Here is a 21405-nt window from a genome sequence, read left to right on the forward strand (position 1 = left end):
TCCGTTATCTCATAAGCTGACCCAAAGGACACAAATAGGAACAGATACCTTCTTTTTGAAATCTTCACAGCATCTCTTCACAGAGCATAGAAATCAATGAGAAAATTTGAAAAAGATTGCATGATGTCCTTCTCGTAAAAAAGTGATTTGTGATTGCGATAATTTTTTTTATTAAATACCAAGTAAACGTTTCAGATCTTCATTCAACTAATTTTTAGTTCATATATCCCAGACTCTCTGCTTCCTGAACCATTGCCACAATTCCATCCATACTTTCTTCCCCTGTAGGGATGATTTGGTCCGGGGGTAGCAAGAATCCGTAGTGGTCATTTGAATCAGGTCTCAGCTCAAAAGTGAACGCCAGGGGAACATGCGCTACTCCATGAACCCAATCAATAGATCCTCCAGAAGCAGGGTAGATGGTTTCTTCGATGTTTCCATATTCATACGACGTTCCATAGCGTCTGGCAATCGCTCTAACCGTTGCGTTGGATATCCTATCATAGTCCTGGGAGTTCTTCACCTTATCAGACGTTCCATAAGGATACAGTAGCAATTGGCTGTAGGAATGCATCGAAACATATAGGCGCAAGTTCGAAATGCTCTTGATGTACGTAGACAGATTTGAGGTTTCCTTTTCAGAAAAGGTGTATGGCCCAGCATAGACTTCAGAACAAGAGAAAGAGCTGGATCCAACTTCGTTCCAGTGATGGTTCCAGTTGCGATTGGGATCAGCTCCGAAGCAGAAGCCATAGGGACGACGAGTTTTGCGCCACATCCTGTTGGCTCTGAATGTATGCACATAACCGTCTGGATTTACGTTTGGGAAAATGTACCAGTCGTAGGTTTGTGCAAGCCTCTTGATTTCGGCATTTTCACTAGTTAAGAGTTCGTTGGCGATAAATGTTGTAGTTGCCGGCGAGATCCACTCTCGAGCATGAATTCCTCCTGATAAATAATAAAACGAAAATAGAGTTCGCAAAATTCAAGATGAGATCAGATGTACCTACCTTCAAGGAATACAGCAGGATTGTTAGCACCATGCGAAATCTTAATACCTAGGAGATCCCTGTTTTCATAACTGCTCCCACCAACAACAGTTGTTACAACACCAGGATGTTTAGTTTCAAGACTTCTTAGCCATTTGTGAATGTTTTGCAGCCTGTAGTACCGATCCCAACCAAATCCCTCAGAAATAGCCCTCAAATTATTAATCCTTGCATCCTGATCTAGGACATCTTGAAAATTCTCTTCCACCAGAGTGTAAGCGATAGCCGAAGATTGAAGATCTTCTGTAAAATCTTCAATTCTACTTGGAGATACAAGCACAGAAACCTCCTGGGGAACTTCCTTTCGTATGGGAGTTAAAACTTCGAGTGTGTTATCAAGATCCAGTTCGAGATTCCGCACAAATTCCACATTTTTCCACGACTTGAGATGTAAACTGTAAACCCGGTAGTTATCAAATCGTTCAATTTTATCAAGATGCACAAGAGGAAAATTTACACTAAAAATTGTGATAATCGAAAGAGCCAGAAAGTGTAATGAGAGCATTTTGTCTTGACTAAATGCAAGTGTTGAATGATAATTCTTCCGATTTTCCTGGGCTTTTATTTCGCAGAAAATTTGGGCTTTGTTTACACCAGCATAACACTGATTTTTGCTATCTTCATGTGAAACTGAAGGTGAAGCATTACCATTGCCAGTTTGGTAGTGACCTAGTTTAGAATTATGAGCTGGCTTAGAAAGATTTGATATTGATGTCAACGGAAGTCTTCAATTAGAAAAAGTGTGGCTCCTAACAATTTAGGTTTTCCTTGGCCTTATCATATATTTTATGAGTCGTTTCCTTTTTTCTTTTATCTCTTGCAGATTTGCTGAACAAAATCGCACAACCGCTAAAATTGCTGACACTTACGAAGGTGTTTACAACCACCTTCTCCAGTTAGGATCATTTTATACCCTCACTATTGATCAGGATAATTTCTACCTCTATGATCGACTTCATAGTTTCTTCATGGAATATTATGGAAATCCTTATCCTCTTCGTGAAATAATAGCTAATGTAATGTTATGTAACTCCTTATAGGAACTTAATCTAATTGTAATGTATAACTTAGGTATCTCCTTCTTGTGATAGTCTCATATATCAGTGCTTTTGGAATGGTGAAGAAGAAAATTGTTCCAAGATCTTTCAGGAGAATCGTACAGATTATGGTGTTTGCTGTACCTTTAACTATCAGAGACTTCCTGGTGCAGTAATGGCTGAAATATCTGCTAAAGGTCTAAGCGTTCCATCTGATGTACCTCTTTACGTTAAAGATTCGGAGTTTAGAGAAGGATTGAGAGTTGTTATTGAACAAAATTCATCAGATCAAATTTATAATATACAATCGTCAATGGCATCTCGTGTTCTCATCTTTCACCCTCAAGATTATCCTGATATGTCCACAAATGCTTATATCGAACGACAGATTTATCTCTCGGGAGAATTGTTTCTTGAACTGTATCCAGAATCTATCAAGGGCAGTGATACTATGCGCCACGTCTCAGCCAAAAAGAGAGGATGCTTCTTTCGTGAAGAAAAGATGTTGTCATTCAAAGGGTTCGATTGATATATCACAAATTAAATGCAGTTAGTTTTTAAACTATAATTTAATTTCATCTTTCAGGTTCTACTCTTTCAGTGAGTGCATTTTGGCCTGTAAATTAAGGGATATGATCCATTCATGTGGATGCTATCCGCATCAATATCCTAACATCTACAATAGAACCCGATGTCTTCTAAGTGATATCTCATGCTTGATCAAATGGAAAAGTATAGCTTAAACTAAGTTCAGGTCCAGGGACCTTTTATTGATTGGATATTTTTTACAGCTAAGTGGGATAACTTTGAGCCCCATACTATTGAAAATGTCAAAAAGTCAAATATTGAGACTCAATGTGAAATGTGCATGCCGACTTGCAATTACATTAAATACGGCACTAGAACGAATTTTGGTATGCTGAACTCTTTAACACTCAATGATATCTTGAGGCTCACCAAAACCTCCAAGACAAGGTTTTTCAGCGTAGTGCACGTGAATTTTGCTCTACCCTATGCTGTGGAATACCATGTAAGTGGAATATCATTGATAAAAGTTAAATAAGTTGGGCTAAAAGTTTAATTACAGCACCATTAGAACTTAATTCCCAATAACAAACCTCCAATATTAAAATAATCGAAGTGCTTAAAAAAAAAAACGTTATGGTCAATATAAACAGAAAATAAATCAAAAATTACTTTATTTTTGATATTTAGATCACCCAGTACTAAATATCTTCTAAATATTCATTTTGCAAAACATATATCATAAGTTTTAAGCATTAGGGGGAATTGGGGCACCTTTGAAATTGAGATTTTTCTCCTATGTTTAAGTGAAACCGAACCATATCATAATGTAACGCTCAATTTTATTTAAAAATAGATTAAAAATCCCAATTTCAAAGGTGCCTCACTTCCCCCTAATATCTTCTAAATATTCATTTTGCAAACAATATTTCGCAAGTTTTAAGCATTAAAGATTTTTTTTTTATTATCTGCTTATTAAATTCTCACTATATATTTTATTAAATTGCTGAACCCCAACAAAAATATTTAATTCCTTAACTAAGCAGCTAAATTAAATCACCTTACTTATTAACTTTATGTTTCTGTTACATTTGTAGTTAATACATTTTTAACACTCCAACTAATACACTAGAAACATATTAAGTACTTTTAATAAATTTTATTAATTCAATTTGATTTAATTTTGAAGACTTGAGACACATAACTATTTTAAAAACATTATAAACGAAATTTAGAAAGCGGCATCGATTTAAAGCGAAGAGTGAAACAAAAAGTATGAAGTTAGTTAAGCACTTAACATTAAGTGCTTAAGTAAGGTTTTTGTAAAAGGCCTTAATTAGGTTGTGTTGTGGTCTCTTGGGAGCAATTTTCGTCAAAAATCGCTTTTCCGAAAGAAATTGCCTGTACTACTGTAGGGGAAGGTGGGGCTACTTTGAGCTGTGGGGCTATATTGTTTGTTATACGATTTTTTCGCATATTTCTAAAGAAAACTTACCGTGGTGTCACATATAAGTTTAATACTAAGAGTATGAAAAAACGGAAAAAGAGGTGTATAGTGTGCGCAAAATTTCAAAGGGAAAATGACGTGTGTTAAAAAGAGTACACTATAGTGGAGTAATACGGTGTATAAGATATTACTGTTTTCTGAATCTATTAATTGCTTTCTCAATCGTATTACATATACAATTCGATTAGTCGTAACTTTCTTTTGACAACTTTTCATAAGACGATATTTTCAGTTCAGCTTTATTTTTCTTAAAAATGAGCCCTGAATGCGATATTTTTGAGCCAAAATAATAAAAATGGCACTAATAAACTGCAAGTTAACTCGAGAAAATTTTTATAAAAAGAAAAATTAATACAAATCCTGATTAGAGAAAATTTTGTATGAAAATTTGTCGTAACTTCCCCAAAAATGGAAGTTACGACAAATTCTGATAATTTTTTCTTAATTAAGGGCACTTACGATAATTTTTGTTTAAAATAATTTTTATTGGGCTTATAAAAGTTTCTTTTCCTTAAGTGCGTTTAATAAACAAAATTATGCCGATTCTAAATATGTATATATCTCAAAATCGCAAAAATGAAGTTACGACAAATCCTGATTTAACTGACGAAGTATTAATCTTAATATTAATCTTATATATGATATGGTCGGTCATAAGATTTACCATAATTTAATTTAGATCCACATTTGTTTGGTCTATCTAAATAATAGTATAAAGTTAAACCACAGTTTCATTTATAAATGTGCGAAAAAATCGTAAAATAATATTGCCCCATAGCTCAAAGTAGCCCCACCTCCCCTAGGGAAAAATATCAATATTCTGTCAAAAACGTAATTTTTGTCGAAAATTACTCTCCCAATGTGTAGAGGCCTTTAAGGACAGAAAAAAATATTTTCATTAACTATTTAATTAATGACTTTCGACTAAGTACTTTTTAAGTACTTACCTTAACGGTTATCTCCGGTGATTGCCAGTGAAAGTGTTATACCAAGAGGAAAAACACTTTTTTAAGCCTTGCCCAGAGCTTTTAGTCCCGATGTAAACCTTTTTTAGTGGTTGAAAGGGCATGAATTTTTTTATTTTCTTTCTTTTTAGAAAATTTGCAATTTACTCGACTGAAATAGTGTTTTCACAATTTTGCTTAGGGATCGTGAGTTTTTTAGGGATTTTGCCAATTATTAACTAATGGTTATACAACATTTGTTTTTAAATATACTCTATGCAACACCTTATATCGGCTAATGCTCTAGATCTAGATGCTTATAAAAGGATTTATCGGAACTTAAGAATCTCTTGGGTAGCTTACAGTCCCGGATCACCACCTAAAGGAAGTTTTGACAAAATACTAGGCACTTATTCCAAATTTACGCTCACCAAAGTAAAAAGTTTAACAGAATTTGGGATCTTTGTTGGAAAAATTTTGAGAATGAAAACACACGTAAGGGCCTTGACAGACCTGGGGATTTGCCGGTAAACGGTTTAATGTAATTATATCGGAAATAATGGTTCAATTACATTTCCATAATTTTCCACTAAGTCCTCTCGGCTTAAGTCGTAAAAGTGTTTAGGGCATAAGATAATATTTTGAGGTTATATTTTTCTGACATATCATACTAATGCATCTCTTTATATCCAAAACGTTAACTCACGCCAATCTATTCAGATTTTCAGTGTTTATCACAAGATGTTACTCATGTTACTACTTCCATCTAAAAATGTCTTAATTAAGGAATTATTAGGTAGGGGAGACTGGGGCAAAAAGTCACAAAACGGATATTTTATTTTTTTACAAACTACCCGAGCGCCCCAGAAATTTCTAATTAGCGCAGTTTTCTAGGAAATTTACCGCTCTACATCTTTGTGAAAGTAATTTTCCAGTATTTTGTAAGGAAATACGTTTATCGAACCGACTTCTAAAAGGTAATTTTGTGATCATTCTGAAAAATGCTGGGGCAAATAGTATCAGGCATGGGATATTATCATATTTTGATTCGCTTTGTTACGGGATTCCGTAAATTAAAAAAAATACCTAGATAACATATTTTCATAGGAAATTTATTCCTCTACAACTTTGTAAAATACCATTTTTTCTAACTGAACGATAAAAACGCTTTTCAAGCTACTTTAGAAAAAAAAAACACAAAAGACTGCAAATCATTTGACCAATGCGAACAACAAGCCGCGACATATGGCATTGATGTTTTTTTTCCCGTGAGACATCATAAATTGTTTCGGTTTTCAATACTTTTTGTTCCATACATTTTGTTACTTTTTACCCCAAGTGGTCGTTTTCAATAAAAAGATTTCTTGAGAGAAGAATCTTTGTAAAATTCTGAAATAGATAACGGTTTCGTATTCAAAGAATCCAAGTCATTTAGGAAATAATCATCAGTGTATAAATTTTGAATAATAAGTAGGTAATAATTGATATATTCTTCAAGGAAAATATTTCAAATATAGCGCTAAAATTTTTTATATTTTTTGTTTTCAAAATTCCTTGTTCAAATTCTAAGAAACATGCAACATCGAAGAAGGTTTATGGAAGCCATCTGTAGTAGTTCTGCATATCTGTTGGAAGATATTGAATTTTGAAATTTTTCGATTTGTGACTTTTGCCCCAGTCTCCCCTACTTATGACGGGCTTTTTTATATTCTGGGAAAAAGCTCTTATTTAATGCATTTAACTCCAGCATTCCACTAGTAGTACCTCACCTTGTGTTAACAGGGATTATGAATAATGACTTAAATTTTTTTTTAATAAATTCATATAATCAATTATGTTCAGTATTTTTAATTAAGATTCTGAATTTGATTCAGCCACCTTGTCCTAGGTCTGCCTCGAGGCCGAGGTCTCCTCACAATGGCTTGCATAGCTTTTCTGGGGAATCTTTCTTCATTCATGCGTTGAACATGTCCATACCATCGAAGTTGTGATCTCTCAACCCGAAGAAGCAGCTCCTCGACTCTTAGTTCCTCACGAACGGCCACATTCCTCACTCGATCTCTACGAGTGATTCCCTTTACCGCTCGAAGGTACCTCATCTCGGCAGCTTGTACTCGCGATCTTACCCTTTCGGTCATTACCCAAATCTCATGACCATAGGTGAGAATAGGAATGAACACAGCTTTGAAAACCGATAATTTAGCCGATCGACTAAGCTCGACCTTCCTCAACACGCTTCTGCCAAGCTCCCTCATTACTGCAGAAGCCTGACCGATTCGCGACGAGAGTTCTGCCTCCATCCTACCATCACTCGTGAATAACACCCCGAGATACTTGAACTTCTTCACCTGTGTCAATGAGGCTCCACTAACATGTAGAGTGCATCCCACAGATTCTCGGGAAATCACCATTACCTCCGACTTTTTGTCGTTCACATTCATACCTGTTTCGGCACAAACATTCAGAATCTTGCCTTGGAACGCCTCGGGATCGAACTCGAACATCTTCCTGAAGTGGCGGAGGACCGACAGGCGTGGGCTGCTAGATTGGATGTCATGGGCCCGCGACCCCAATAGGGATAAGCGGTTGAAAATGAATGAATGAATTTTTAATTAAACAGTTTTAAAAATTCAATTCCCAAAGTACTTTATGCTTGCTCTAATAATTTATATCACATGCAAAATGCATCTGCTTAATTAATTTTCCAATGAAAACTCTTCCATGATTTATTGCTGCATCGGTCCAAATTCTGCTTCCCTAAGCACTAGTATCCAGAGGGATAGATAAAAATTATTCATCATCCAAATTTTCCACATCTCTTTCGGATGTGATACCAAAAATTAATAATATATCAAATTACTATACAAATCTCTTGCAGCAAACAATCGTCTCTACGTGGTATGACTTACTGGCCACCCTTGGGGGACTAGCGGGCTTCACAATAGGTGCCAGTCTCTTGTCCGTTATGGAGTTTCTCTGGTTTTCCAGCGGAAAAATTGGATGTGTCTGGCTGGGAAAATGCCCTGAAGAAATCTGTAAAGAATTGCCACAAATTTATCTAACTGACTTCAAAATTGCTAGAAAGCAATTTTCATATCAAGAAGTCATGAAAAATAAATGAAGCTCTCTCTCCACCAGGATTTGTGCACAAAATATTGATATTATATGTTATTTAGTCGCAGAAAATCCTTTTACATTTAGAAAAAAGGATTTTAAGTGTTAAAATGAATCTTGCAATCGTTTTCAAGCTAATCCTGCACTATGTACTCGATATTAATGAAAATTACATAACTATTTTAAACTGTTGGGAGCAGTTGGGTAAGTTATAGCTTTTATAAGAATTTCTATATAAATTTAAACTAAATGAATTTCTCTGCTTTTGTGGAAATACGTGGTTAGAGAATGTGAGATTGTACAAAGAGTTCAACAATAAATCCATCTCATCGACATTTATTGATATTGGCCAAAGGATTAATTATGTGGGTGCTAAGATACCACATAGTAGTGCAATTTTCCTCGATTACGACTGCCCCCATGGGGACAAAGTTTTATTGGCACTTTCTGAGAGACACCTGCTCACCAGGGACCATAAATGGCTCATTGTCACGTCATCAAGTACCTGGAAAATCGATGAGTGGAAGGGTTTGAGGCTACCAATGGATGCCTATGTACAAGTGGCCAAATTGGGAGAGATTCCCAAGGGTTTCACCAGAAATAGAATTACCCTGCCACTATACCATGTTTACAGGAACAGCCCTTGCCAAAAGGACCTCAGTGCAACTGTCAATCGATATTTCGTGGTGACAAATACACCCAAGAGATTCTTCTTCACGAGATCACAAATTGCTCCAAATGCAGAACATTACAATCTCAATCGATTTAATTTGTCAGGATGCACATTGAAAACTGTTCAGCTCAAGGATGCCTCCTTGCCGGAAGCTGTGATGTTTCCGCCCTTAGATAATAAAGTTACAGCCAACACGTATTCCCACTTTGCACTCAACTTGATGGTAGTGCTTCAGGAAATTACGGATTTCAGGTGAGAATTTAGAGACATTAAAATACACAACGACATAAAACGGCTAACGTAAATAATTAACACTGCGAGAACACCTAGTTGTGTTCCAATTGTTTAATATTAGGTGAGATTCTTAACAATCTCACCTACTATTTTAATTTGTACTTGTAAAATAGAAAGTAAAAAGTGAAAAAAATCCCTTCAACATACCTTTTAGACCAAGAAAAATTAATAAAATTAAAATTTGCATCTCTTTCGTTCTGAACTGTTTCCAAAACGGGTATCCCACTCTTTTTGGCACTAAAAATGGAAACAACTAAATTGAATTTGTTAGGATGTTCAAGAGACAAGATCGAAAAAGACTGCGATAAGGTATGGAAATGATTGAGAAAACAAAGGACATGAATTTTGATTTCACGAAATTTTTCTGATCTAAATGTTATACCGGGGCTATTGGGTTATTTATTTGAATTTTAATATTACAGATCGTCTACGCAAAATGAGAGGATTCTAACTCGTAAAGTCAATTCACAAGAAAAGCCATTTAAAAATGTATGCTCGTATTCCAGTTCTATTACAACTTAAAACCGTTTCTTTTCGGTTAAATCTTCTAAGCAATCCTATGATATATTAAAGATCTGAAGTTTGTTAGATCAGCGAATTTTCCACAAAGCAGGAAAATTCAACTAATTTTATGGAATGAAATTGTTCTATTTAAATCACAAAAAATCATTAAATGGTACATAAGGGAAACTGGGGCACCACCAAACATGGGGTAGCACCAAACACTGCGATTTTTTAATTGGATATTTGACTTCAGAGGACACAGAGAGAAATCCGAAAAAGTTAAAATAACATTCCGGAAATGTTAATTTTACCCTGCATTATTGATCCGAAATCGGTGTAAATATTATGCTTTTTATGTGTATTATGGATTAAAGTTACCCTTTTTCATGTTAATTTTACACTTAAAAAGGTAACATTAAAAAATGTTTATATATTTTTACAACTAAAAAGTGTTAAAGTTATGAGGAAAAAAAGTTATTCGCACCCTCTGTTTTTATCAGTGGACAAGACTTATAGAATTCTAAAACATCGCAGTGTTTGGTGGTGCCCCAGTTTCCCTTAGATCTGCTACATAGAACAATTTTACACTGAACGCCATATTTATATGAAAAAGTATAATGCAAAAACCGTTTTTTTTTATTTGTGTTTGAAGTGTGTTAAATTAATTTATTAGTGTTTAATTTGTTAAAACACTTTTCATGCCTTTTTCATATTTTGAATATTTTCAAAAATTAATTGCACACACAGATAGATGCTAATATTACAACCAGAAAAAAAATTAAATATATATTTTTAGTTATAATAGTCAGAAGAGTTGTATTCAATTTCAAAGGCGCGTTTTTTTAATTCGAGGTAATTAAAATTAGATAATTAGAACCAAAGATTTAAATTATTGAGTTTTATAAAAACAAAAAAAAAATATAATGAAAACAATTTAGGGTCTGGTATCAACAAACAAATTTCTTATTTGAGTTCCCTAAAGGATGTTTTAAACAGTATTATCACTTTTGCCAAAGACGGTCACATTATTTTCGTTATATACGTTAGTTGCGTTGTGTTATGTAACTTTTTAGGAGACCTATAAAACGAATCAGTAAATCGGTAAACACGAAATACGCTATGAAAAAATGGCTTCAATAATTTTATTATTTTAACTACTAACTTTAAAAATAAACATTAGTAAAGTGGCTAAAGTTTTCCAAAATGACCAAAGGGATGTTGTTTATCAAATTGAAAACACTTTTATCATGCTTTTTTGTGAAACAACATTTTTTGACAGATTTTTTTTAGTTCAAAAGTGACAAACCTTTTTATTCAGAGTATGCATTTTAGTTGCTCTATTTTTTTTAGGAATTATTTTTATTATATTTTTACATAAAGCATTTTACATAAAAACTTTTTTTTTCTGTAATTCCTTGTTATTTATTTATCCAATTCCCAGAACTATCTCGCTATTGAATGAAACATCTGATCCTGAAGATATATCAGTCATTCCACAAATATTAACTCCAACTCAAGTCGAATCAGATGATTGTATATTCATCTTATCAGAAATCCGTCTGATGTTTGTTTTCCAATCTTCGAGAGACAGTGCATTTGATCCTTCTGCATTTGTTGATCCTTTCACAACTTCCGTGTGGATTTGCTTGATCCTTTTCCTCATTGTCTTCAGTCTAGCTCTAAAGGCTGTCTTTAAATGTGAAAGAATCCTTCAGCAGAGGAGTTTCTGTCCATCAATCTCATTAACTAGCATCATGAGCTTTGGCGCACTCTGCCAACAGGGAACATCAATTGTACCGCAGACTATTCCTGGCAAATGTGTCCACGTCATTATGTACTTTACATGTCTCTTACTTCATCATTACTATGCATCGGAAGCTGTTTCTTCGCTAATTGATATCCCTCTGAAGTCTAGTATTCGGAATATTAGGAATCTTGCCGACAGCAGTATGAATATTGGGATGGATGAATCCCTACCTTGGATAAGGAACTTAGGCGTAAGTTTATCTTTGAATGTAGAATGGCATAGAATGGTATATTAAAACGAAATTATACGCAATATAGTTAAACAGAACAACCGTACTTCCCTGCTAGTTTAGTACCTTTCTGTATAGTTTTATTTTTAAATTACTTTATTTCTTAGACACTTATTTTTACAAATGAAACCTTTCACATTTTATTATTTCTTTTGAAGAACATCGCATACATGTACAGGATAAATACGAACTACTTAATATTAGTGTTACCTTATTTAACTCATTTAAAAGTGCAATTTTACATTTCGAAACCAAACGCACTTGTGGGTACATCAAAATTCCGAAAGAGAGTGGTCCGTATACCGAAATACCGAATGGTACAATAATCCAAAGAAACAAGATCCGGAAGATTCAAAATCCGGAATTGGTCAAAATCCTTAAGGATCTCGATCTATTTGGGATTTTGACCTATTCGATATTTTAATAGGCTATACTCAAAGTTAATCAAATTAGTTCAAATTTTCAGTTCCCATAAAAAAATGTATAGATTCCTTTGGTTACCCGAGAGTTTCCCTAGATCCTCGTGAATTACTCGGCCAAATTGACAAAAGTTTCCTAATATGAAATACCTTATGGGTTTTGGCTCTTTAAGATTTTGACGATAAGGACTTTCGAACCATTCGGTATTTCGAGTTTTCGAAATCGAGTTCTTTCAGAATTTAGATTGCCTACAGCATTTATTTATTTTTTACATTATTTATTTAGAGAAACGTGACATTTTACTTTCAGGAATGAATTTAAAAGTAAATTTCGCCCTTCTCACTTGTTTCTTCCAGGAGTCAGAAGATCCAGAAATAAGGTACTTTTGGGTCAAAAGGGTTCTTCCTTTGAAAAATCCTGAGAACGTCTTCATTAATGCTGGTAATGGCATAAACAAATCCAAAGATATTCAATACGCCTTCCTTGGTGAATCTAGCATCACATACAATCTGATAAAAAAGTTTTACAGCCCTGAACAAATATGCAATTTCAACGAATTGAATCTTCAACCAGTTACATTTATAGGACTATTTGTGGAAAAAAAATCACAATTTCGAGAAATTCTTCGTCGGAGATTAACAAGAATGCGCGAAGTGGGAGTGTATTCGCGAATTAAGGGACAGATAATTTCGGAAAAGCCTCAATGCTTATCCAATCCTGTGACTTCGAGAGTTGGACTTGATGAAACAGCTCTCTTATTCACCTTCCTGGCCATATCTGCAGCACTGTGCCTCATTATATTGATAATTGAGATCACTTGGGATCGCATGAAAATCACTAACGCCTAAAGGTATGCCAAACCGCGAAAGAGGAGTTTAACTTTCGCGTGTTGATAAGAAAGAGCGCCAAAGCAAATAAAACAAAAGGCAAATATCAGAGCAATCAAACTTAGCTATAATTAAACTCTTTATTACTATTGTTGAGAGGATAGAGATTTCTGTGAAAGACCCATTGACGCAAGTGATGGTCCTATCTACAATCTTGCTGGCATGATTTCCTTTATGTCTTTTGCCTAGGGTCACAGTCAACGTACTCATCTTGCCCTCGTTGTTCTTAAATTACGCACCAAAGTGGTCTCATTCAACAGACTCTTTTGTTGATCATCCAACTAACAATTTTTCTGGTATACACACAAAAAATATTAAAGACGATCAAAGTACTTGATTAAATGGCGTTTTTATTCAATGATTTTTTAGTAAAGTTCGTATGTCGTGATGTCAAGTGAAACTGCTGGATCTATTTTTGGGGAAAAATGTTTACTAAATATTACTAAGAAAAGTGATAACCGGACAAACCCACAGAGATATCGGTGACTGATTTAGAACTGACGTAGGCAAATTTTCTGGTGCAATAGTACTATGTTGTGTGTTGTCCAAGCGACTTTTTTGGGGTCACATCCATTCGCACCAGTTGCACAGATCAACGGATAAAAGATGCTGCTTACGTCTGAACATTATGCCCAAATAAGCATTTCTGACTGTAACCAGCTGTTACTGGAAGGGAAGTGAAATTACGTAAAATGTGCTCCTATTTATTTGCATTTCATGATCTTATATTGAAAAACATCCTAAGAATAGAGTCAAAAAATAAACGTAAGTATTAAAAGTTTAAATTTAATTTAAAATGAAAAAGTTTTCGTTAGTTGCTACCGTTTCGGCCTTGTGACAATTTCTTTCAAAAGAACTTAAAAATTTTCTGACTTGATCTAAAGATCGAGACAATAGAACATACTATAGACAATGGAGATTCACTCCGCCTGGGTTTGATTTCTAAAATTGTCTCCACTGATATGGATAAACATTTACAAATTAATAGACTGATCAGTATAAATAATTAATTAGTAAAAAATTCAAAATTTATTGTCAAAATGACAGTATGGTTCTAAACTCCTTCATATTTTCTCATTTTTCATTTTCTTGAGTTCTTACACTGTATGATTTTTTTATATAATATATTTTCACCAAATTCCATATTACTGAGAAATTTCTGCAAAATTTTGTCCGAGCTACTGCAACAACTGCAACCGAAGAGAAACAGTGAACCTTTAAACTGAATTTAGAGTTTTTAAACTAAATTTTCGAGAAGTTATGAGATTCTATAGGCTTAATTAGGTTCAGCAGTGTTTTGGTAATAAAAATGGTAATTGAAATATTATTGGCAAAGGAAAAAATTAAAAAGTTTCGAACCATTTTCGTACTTACTGAGGAAAATGGTGTTTTTTACTAACCAAACTTGAACTTTTTACTTAACATATTGAATTATTAGGGTGGAGTAACCACTTATCGCCACTTTTAGAAAAAAGTGAAATTAATTGTATTATAACTTTTGATCCCTTATTATCAGATAACTCAAATTTGACACAAAGTTACTTAGATATAGTGGCTCTAGATTAGTCAAAACAATAGTCCTACAATTTGACGCGGGAGTACATAAACAACTGATTTTTATTAACAATGCAAAAATAACCACTTCGTCGCCACTTTTTACCACTTTTCGCCAGTTTTGTAACCACTTCTCGCCACCCACTTGAAAAGGTCCAAAATCGAATATTTTAGGCAATGTTATGAAAAGTATACATTCAGAACTTCTTTTTCCTCATGTTCACCTTTTTATTACTCACTTCAATTTTATTTGTGAAATAAAATTATAGTCTAATAATAATAATATTGTCTAATAATATTGCAGAAAGTAAACAAGGCATATTTGACAACTGAGAATCTATGAAGTGAAGTTAGCGTCGCCTATTGAAGAGTTATGGCGACAGGTAGTGAATCAATTTTAGAATATGACCACTTTCCGCCATGGCTCATTTTTACATAAAAATAATATAAAATTAAATATTAACTAACTAAATACAAATTTTAAGTATTCGTCGAATGTAATTAAATGTTCAGTAGACAAATTATTGATTCAAAATCGTAAATTTTGTTCGATTAAAGTTCCACGACACTTACTATATTTGGTAAGAAATAATGGATTCGATGCACTTTCTTAAAATATTCCTCTAAAAAATGCTCAAACATTTAAATTCAGAACAAAAAATAAGTGTTTTTCGAATTTATACGTAGCAGCAATAAAAATACAAGTAACTTTGCGGCTCATTTATTTCATAAATGATTTATGAAATTATGAAATTTCGAATTATGAAATTTCATAAATTTCATAATTTGGGGCACTGGCGCGAACTGGTGATTCCGCCCTATAGTAACCTACCGTAGATTCGGTAACCTTGCACTCCTGCTTTACGTAATTTTCTTATTTACTAACTAAAAGAAAGACTAGATGTCTATAAATGATTATACGACAAATTAAAATATAACAGGAACAGTGGCGGTTACAGAGTGAAAGGCCCTGTCATCAAATGGTTAGGGGAACTCCAAGAAACCGAAAAGAAAATTATATATATGTACATAGATTGAGGTTCTCAGGTGAGCGGCGTATCTAGGATTTTAGAAAAAAAAAGTAACCACATTAGAGGATTATCTCCAAAAGAAACGGTTTTCGAACGGAAAAAGAGCCTTCTCGAAAACTTTCAAAAATAAGTTCAAATTTCATTAATTTGAGCTTAAAAATCAATAAAATCCTTAACAGAACCTTTAAGAAAAAGAAAATTCACTTAGGAACGCTTTTTCAAAGAAATTTTGTTTTTTTTTTATATCTGCGCCAATTTTGACGGATTTAGACAAAGAGGTACAAAGGGTACAAAGTTCTCATGGATTTGAATAACTTTTTATTATAGGAAATTACATTTAAAGATTTTGAGAATAATGTCCCAAAACGATATTCTTAAACCAAAAAAGCTTTCGGACTCTTTATCTACATAAATTTTAATTTAATCCGATTTTGATGATATTAAGTGATTCGAATAGCTCATAAATAGTCTTCAAAGAATTTTTAAAAAGCAAATATTAAGTTTTCATTTTATTTTAGGAAATTGCAATCAAAAGCAGTTTTAAGTTTATCGTTTTTGAAACTCCCTTAAGAAGATTTCAACAAGCTTTTTATTTAAAATTCACCATAAAACCATTTATCGTTTTTTATGGTCTCAAATTATTTACAAAAACGAGAACACTCCCACAAAAAAATCTCCTAAACGTCTGAAACATTTCCTAAATTGGATTTTGTTGGATAGAAATTTCAATAAAGAAGAGAAATGTTTTTTTTGTCTGTTTAAAAATAAAAATTTAATTTTAATTCATTTTTTCGGAGGATTTTGTAACCTGAAAACTTGCTAAAACCACCAAGAAGACTTTGATTTGAAGAAAATGCCGAGAACTTTATCTTAATTATTTATCTTTATCTTTATCTTCTTTCTTATTTTATCTTAATTTGATCCACTTTGAAGCCCATTTGGCAATTCTAGAAATTAGGTTTATGTATAAATCTTTTAATGTATTTGATCAATTCTTGTCTTTTATCGAGTTCTAATCCAATTTAAATGATTTTGGACTTTTTAGAAAGCTCAGAAGTTCCAAAAAAATACATTTCAAAACAGTAAAAGTATTACCTTGGGTGAAATTTCCTTAAGGTGGGCTAATTTTCAATGTTCTTCAATTATTTTTGATTTTATAATTTTTTTTATTTTTATTTTTTTTTGAATATCGTGTTGAAAGGAAAGGACAAGAACATCTCCTTGTCCCTCCAACATTTCTTGTCTTTCACAGATCAAAATAATCTCACTTCCTTCTAATGAAATTTATAGGTATTGTAACGAATATAACTCTTCCAAAATTCACTTTTACGTTCATTTACCACTAGAAAAACTAAAATCTAAAAATTGATTTTTAACTGAGATTCTTTACATTTTAATTTTTCCGTATGTCCGAAAAACTAAACTTTGCTGATTGAGATACACAAAAATATTTATAAAAAAGTAAATTTCAGATAATATTCTTCTTACATGAATTCAAAAAACAAACGCTGTTATGAAAGAAATTTGGAAAAGCGTGGGACGCAATATATTTCTGATACGCATTTGTTTTTGCTTTTATATGTAGATAAACAAAAAAAATACGTTGTTTTTTTCTTCGTTATATAAAAATCATAATATAGATATGACGGTGGATAATACAAGCGACAATAATTTCTGTTGCATTCCACAAACGATAAAAGAAAGCTGCTGCATGTTTTTCTGTATAACCAGGGAAATTGTTATCGTCAGATATATATTTTTGCATATATAGGTCTCCATTAGGAATGAGAATCCGCACATGCCACAAAACTACAATAGGCTCTAAAAAGATCTCCGTGTATTAAAGCTATAAAGTTTAATTGCTACTTAAGAGATTGCATGCCAAGAAAAATGTCTAGAGTGCGCAATTGTCGCAACTTTACTTTTTTTGCTCTCCACTTTATTCGAAATCTTAGTTAAATATTGAGTTAGAATTGTTTTAGTGTGGTAATACAAATAATAAAACTCTTTCACTTCACCACTTTATATTTGTCCACACATTCCATCCATGCTGCTGTAATGATTTCTTAATCACTGGGAAAACAGTGGTTAAATTCACCTTAAGTGTGAACTCTTGTGCATACTTTTCATCAAACTTGATGTCGAAGGAAAAAAGATTGTTGAGCAATGAATCAGAAAGTCAAAATTGAAAAGTTTAATATTTAAAAAATTATTCACATGTCGCCGGATTTTCAGTTGAGAAAACCACTAAAATAAATGTTTAAATTTTGCAAAATTTTTATTTGACAAGATGGTATACAAATCAAAATTATTGATGAAAAGATACAATAATCAGTTACATAAATTTGCAAATTCCGCTTCTGGCTCCTGTTATCAAGTTTCTTTTTTTAACAAATTAATGCCTCTCAACATCAAACCTTAAAAGTCATTTTAAACACGAAAAATCAAGGAGGAGCTGTGATCATGAGCTTCCTCAGATATCAATAATAAATTTAATCAGTAAAATATTCCTCAAGAAACTTCCTTCAACTTCCGTCTATGCCAAATGACTCACATAAGATAAATTGAAGTGAGAAAAAAATATTTGCTAATTTTCGGTTGGAATTATTCAACGTGTTGTCGAGTTAAACATCTTTTCCACCAAAGATTATTTACAAACTCTTAAAATATTCAAAAATTTCCGTCAAACGAAACGATGCGCGAATTTCTTTCTCAATATCCGAATTGGCTATATCAAATGAAAAATTAAAAATTTTAAGCGCCATGTGATAGAACACTGCGTATTTCAAAGGCGTTTTAAAATATTCTTATCAAGCAAGCAGACAATATTTTGACGAACCATAGTATCAAGCATTTTATTGAAGAAATATACTGCGGAATTTTCCTCAAATCAAACGATATTTTTTTTTTACACTTTCACAAATCTAATTAAAAATTAGCAATTCAAAAAATTTACGTCATATCAGAGATTCACGGTAGATTATTAAGAGAGATAAATTTTTCAAGACTGTCGCATAATTCACCATTAATGTGATTCGAATAGGTTGGTCTGCAGTTGGAAATAAATTTTATTGGATTTTTTTTTCTTTTGCGTCATCAAGTGACTTAATATCTTACTTAGAATTTTTTAGACTTTTTCAGTTCAAATTCTATTATAATTATTTAGAAAATAAATCATAATATGGTTGCAACTAATACACTTTAATACACTAATCTATGGTCTACATAAAAGTTAGGCCTTACAACTGCATGTAGATTCGTCGAAATATTGTCAATTTTTTAATAAAAACCAGTATTTTTCTACAAAATATTCTTATACTTCAACGTCTTTAAGAAACTACTGATTTTCTTATAAATTTCAAACTAACAATACAATATTTTATATAATTATATAATTTCTGCTACTCATTTCATCCAATACTTTTGACCTCTATCACTAAAGTCTCATGGAATCTGATAATGCTCTTTCTGACAGATAATATTGGTATTTTAATAGCAATTTAAAAATGGGTAGAAAAGTGTCCGAGATTTTGCGTAGTGCTCGAAGTCGTAACTTAGATGCTATCCCTGAAAGGGACTTTTGCATCATTTACGGTTTAACGGTCCTCAATGGATTTAAACCGATTTGAAAATCACTCGAAAGATCCCACAAAATTATTTTAAGAGTAATAAAATTGATTTTCGGACAAAAATTACTTACACTGTGCAACAAATTCACAACTTTTTTTGCTAACGGAGATCTCGCATGGTACGTTTGATAGAGTCAAGTCCCTCAAATCACTCAAAACATTGCCCAAAATAACTTAGAACTAATATAATTGAATTTCGAATAAAAATTAGTTCCGGTTCAATTTTGTCGAAAATTCCAAGACCTTTCGAATGAGTCCAATCGTAACTCTATTCGCCTGATAAATGCGTTCTCTAGTGTCTTTTTGAACCTTTGACCTTAAAAAACCATTATAAGGAATAATTCAACCTTATTTTCACATTCACATATGATCAATCTTGCGCCTGGGTAATCTCTAAAACATATCCAAAAATAAAAAAAAAAAACTGAGAAAATAAGTGGCATGTTAATAAACCTTGGGTCGACTTATGGGGAATCCCCCTTAGGTCCCAAGTCGCTATCTCTAACCGTTTTAATTCTAGAGTCAGCGAAAGACGGAGAGACAGACGGATAACAGCATGACGATATTTCTCAGAAATTGTCTAAAACGTGAATATTTGTTCAGAAACGTGGTCTCCGAGGGGTGGAAGATAGAAATTTGGATTGGGGTGAAAAAATCGAAGGCTTATACTGCTCTCTCCGTGGAGTTCGAGCAGTAAAAAGTGATCCTTCAAAAGAATAAATTGTTTTTCTTTTCGGCGAATCATGGTTTGAGGTGAATCATATTCTATTACGACAAAGTTGCGTAAAACATCTAAATAGAAGCGCTTAATCTTTTAAATTAGAATACTTGGTCATTATCTATATTAAAAGAGATGGTAAAGCGTCCCAGCTGTGCGGAATGCTCGAACTCACGAGATAGAGTTCAACGTGAATTAGTTTTTCGCATGATCTTTTAGTACTTGCTGATCTACTAGAGATCAAATTGATTTATAAATCACAAAAGCATCATTTGAAAATAAAAAATTGGTACTTAACCCGTTCATTACCCATGAAGACCAATGCAGCCGGTTTCAAAATCTTAAAACCTTTCCAAAAAATCTAAATTTAACCAAATCGGTTGAAAAATGGGCCCTCCAAATTGATGTTGACCTTTGCCCTTTAATAATTCAAAATGGCGAATTTTCCGGTCATAGGTATGTTAGGACGAAATGTTCACCTGGACTACCTCTAAAACATATCCGAAAATAATTGAAAAAGCTTGGGCCAATTTTTGAGAAAAATCCGAAAAACATGGTTTTTAGGGGAGGTGAGGGGAATAAGGAAAAAAGGGGAGAAACGTCTAGAGATATTGTTTTTTTATTGGGGGTCATCGAAGACTGGAAGTCGATATCTCTTACCGTTTAAGCTCCAGAACAGTGACATGTTGAAAAAAAGGCGATTATATAACTGCTCCGTCTGTGAGTTCGAGCAGTAAAATGAATAAAATAAAACATCAATAAAATCAGTTAACTCTCAAAGCTGTCTATACACTAGGAAAAATTTTCATCAATATTCGCAATCAATATCTAATATGGATGAAAATCGCCTACACATTAGTAAAATATATGGACATAATTTTGGATTATTGAAGAAATTTGTCTAATCTGTAGGCAATTTCTTCAATATTCTTTTCAATGTGGATGGTTTATCTTCCATATTGTATTTCAATATTGTTTACCTCTACACACTGAGACAAAAATCATTAATATAACTCTTCCATAAAATTATTGAAGCGGAATATGGAAGAAATGGAAGAAATATTGAAGAAAATTTTTAATATCAAGTTCATTAGATATTTTCTTCAATAAATTCATTTTTCCTTTCACATAAATTCGATAATTTTCTGCTTCAGAACATTTGAAAAGTGTATAGACAGCTTAAGGACGAGGAATCAAAACTTTGAGGTCTGAAAAAATCATTTTTCTAACAATGAATAGGAAAGTTTTTCTTTTAGTGTAGAAGGGTTAAAAAATTTAATACTACAATTTTGTCGAGTTATTATCGTTTATAGCACAAAAAGAGCTATGATCAGGGAAAAACCTAAATTTCAGCTTCAACCGTTTCAACGTACTAAAAATCAACGACATCTAAAAAATTAATTTTGAGATATTCGACATTTAATTTTTTATTATTCGATTTCTCGATTGTATCACTATTAGTAGGAAATGGTTGCACGAAGTT

At 32.9% G+C, this 21405-nt stretch overlaps 2 protein-coding genes across 2 annotated transcripts; one reads left to right on the forward strand and one right to left on the reverse strand.

Moving 5' to 3' along the window:
* Positions 1-214: 214 nt before the first annotated feature.
* LOC129806699 (zinc carboxypeptidase-like) lies at positions 215-1700 on the reverse strand. The gene is made up of 3 exons (XM_055855470.1): positions 1642-1700; positions 1011-1444; positions 215-948 (listed from the first exon to the last, which is right to left on the reverse strand). Exons 1-3 carry the CDS (start codon positions 1698-1700, stop codon positions 215-217), a joined length of 1227 nt encoding a protein of 408 aa, XP_055711445.1.
* A 9305-nt stretch (positions 1701-11005) lies between these two features.
* Positions 11006-12951, forward strand: LOC129806700 (ionotropic receptor 75a-like). Its single transcript, XM_055855471.1, has 2 exons — positions 11006-11644; positions 12460-12951. The coding sequence occupies exons 1-2, from the start codon at positions 11210-11212 to the stop codon at positions 12949-12951; spliced, it is 927 nt and encodes a 308-aa protein (XP_055711446.1). The 5' UTR covers positions 11006-11209.
* The last annotated feature ends 8454 nt before the right edge of the window (positions 12952-21405 follow it).

This window comes from Phlebotomus papatasi, chromosome 3 (assembly GCF_024763615.1).
Source record: "Phlebotomus papatasi isolate M1 chromosome 3, Ppap_2.1, whole genome shotgun sequence".
Taxonomy (NCBI): Eukaryota; Metazoa; Arthropoda; class Insecta; order Diptera; family Psychodidae; genus Phlebotomus; species Phlebotomus papatasi.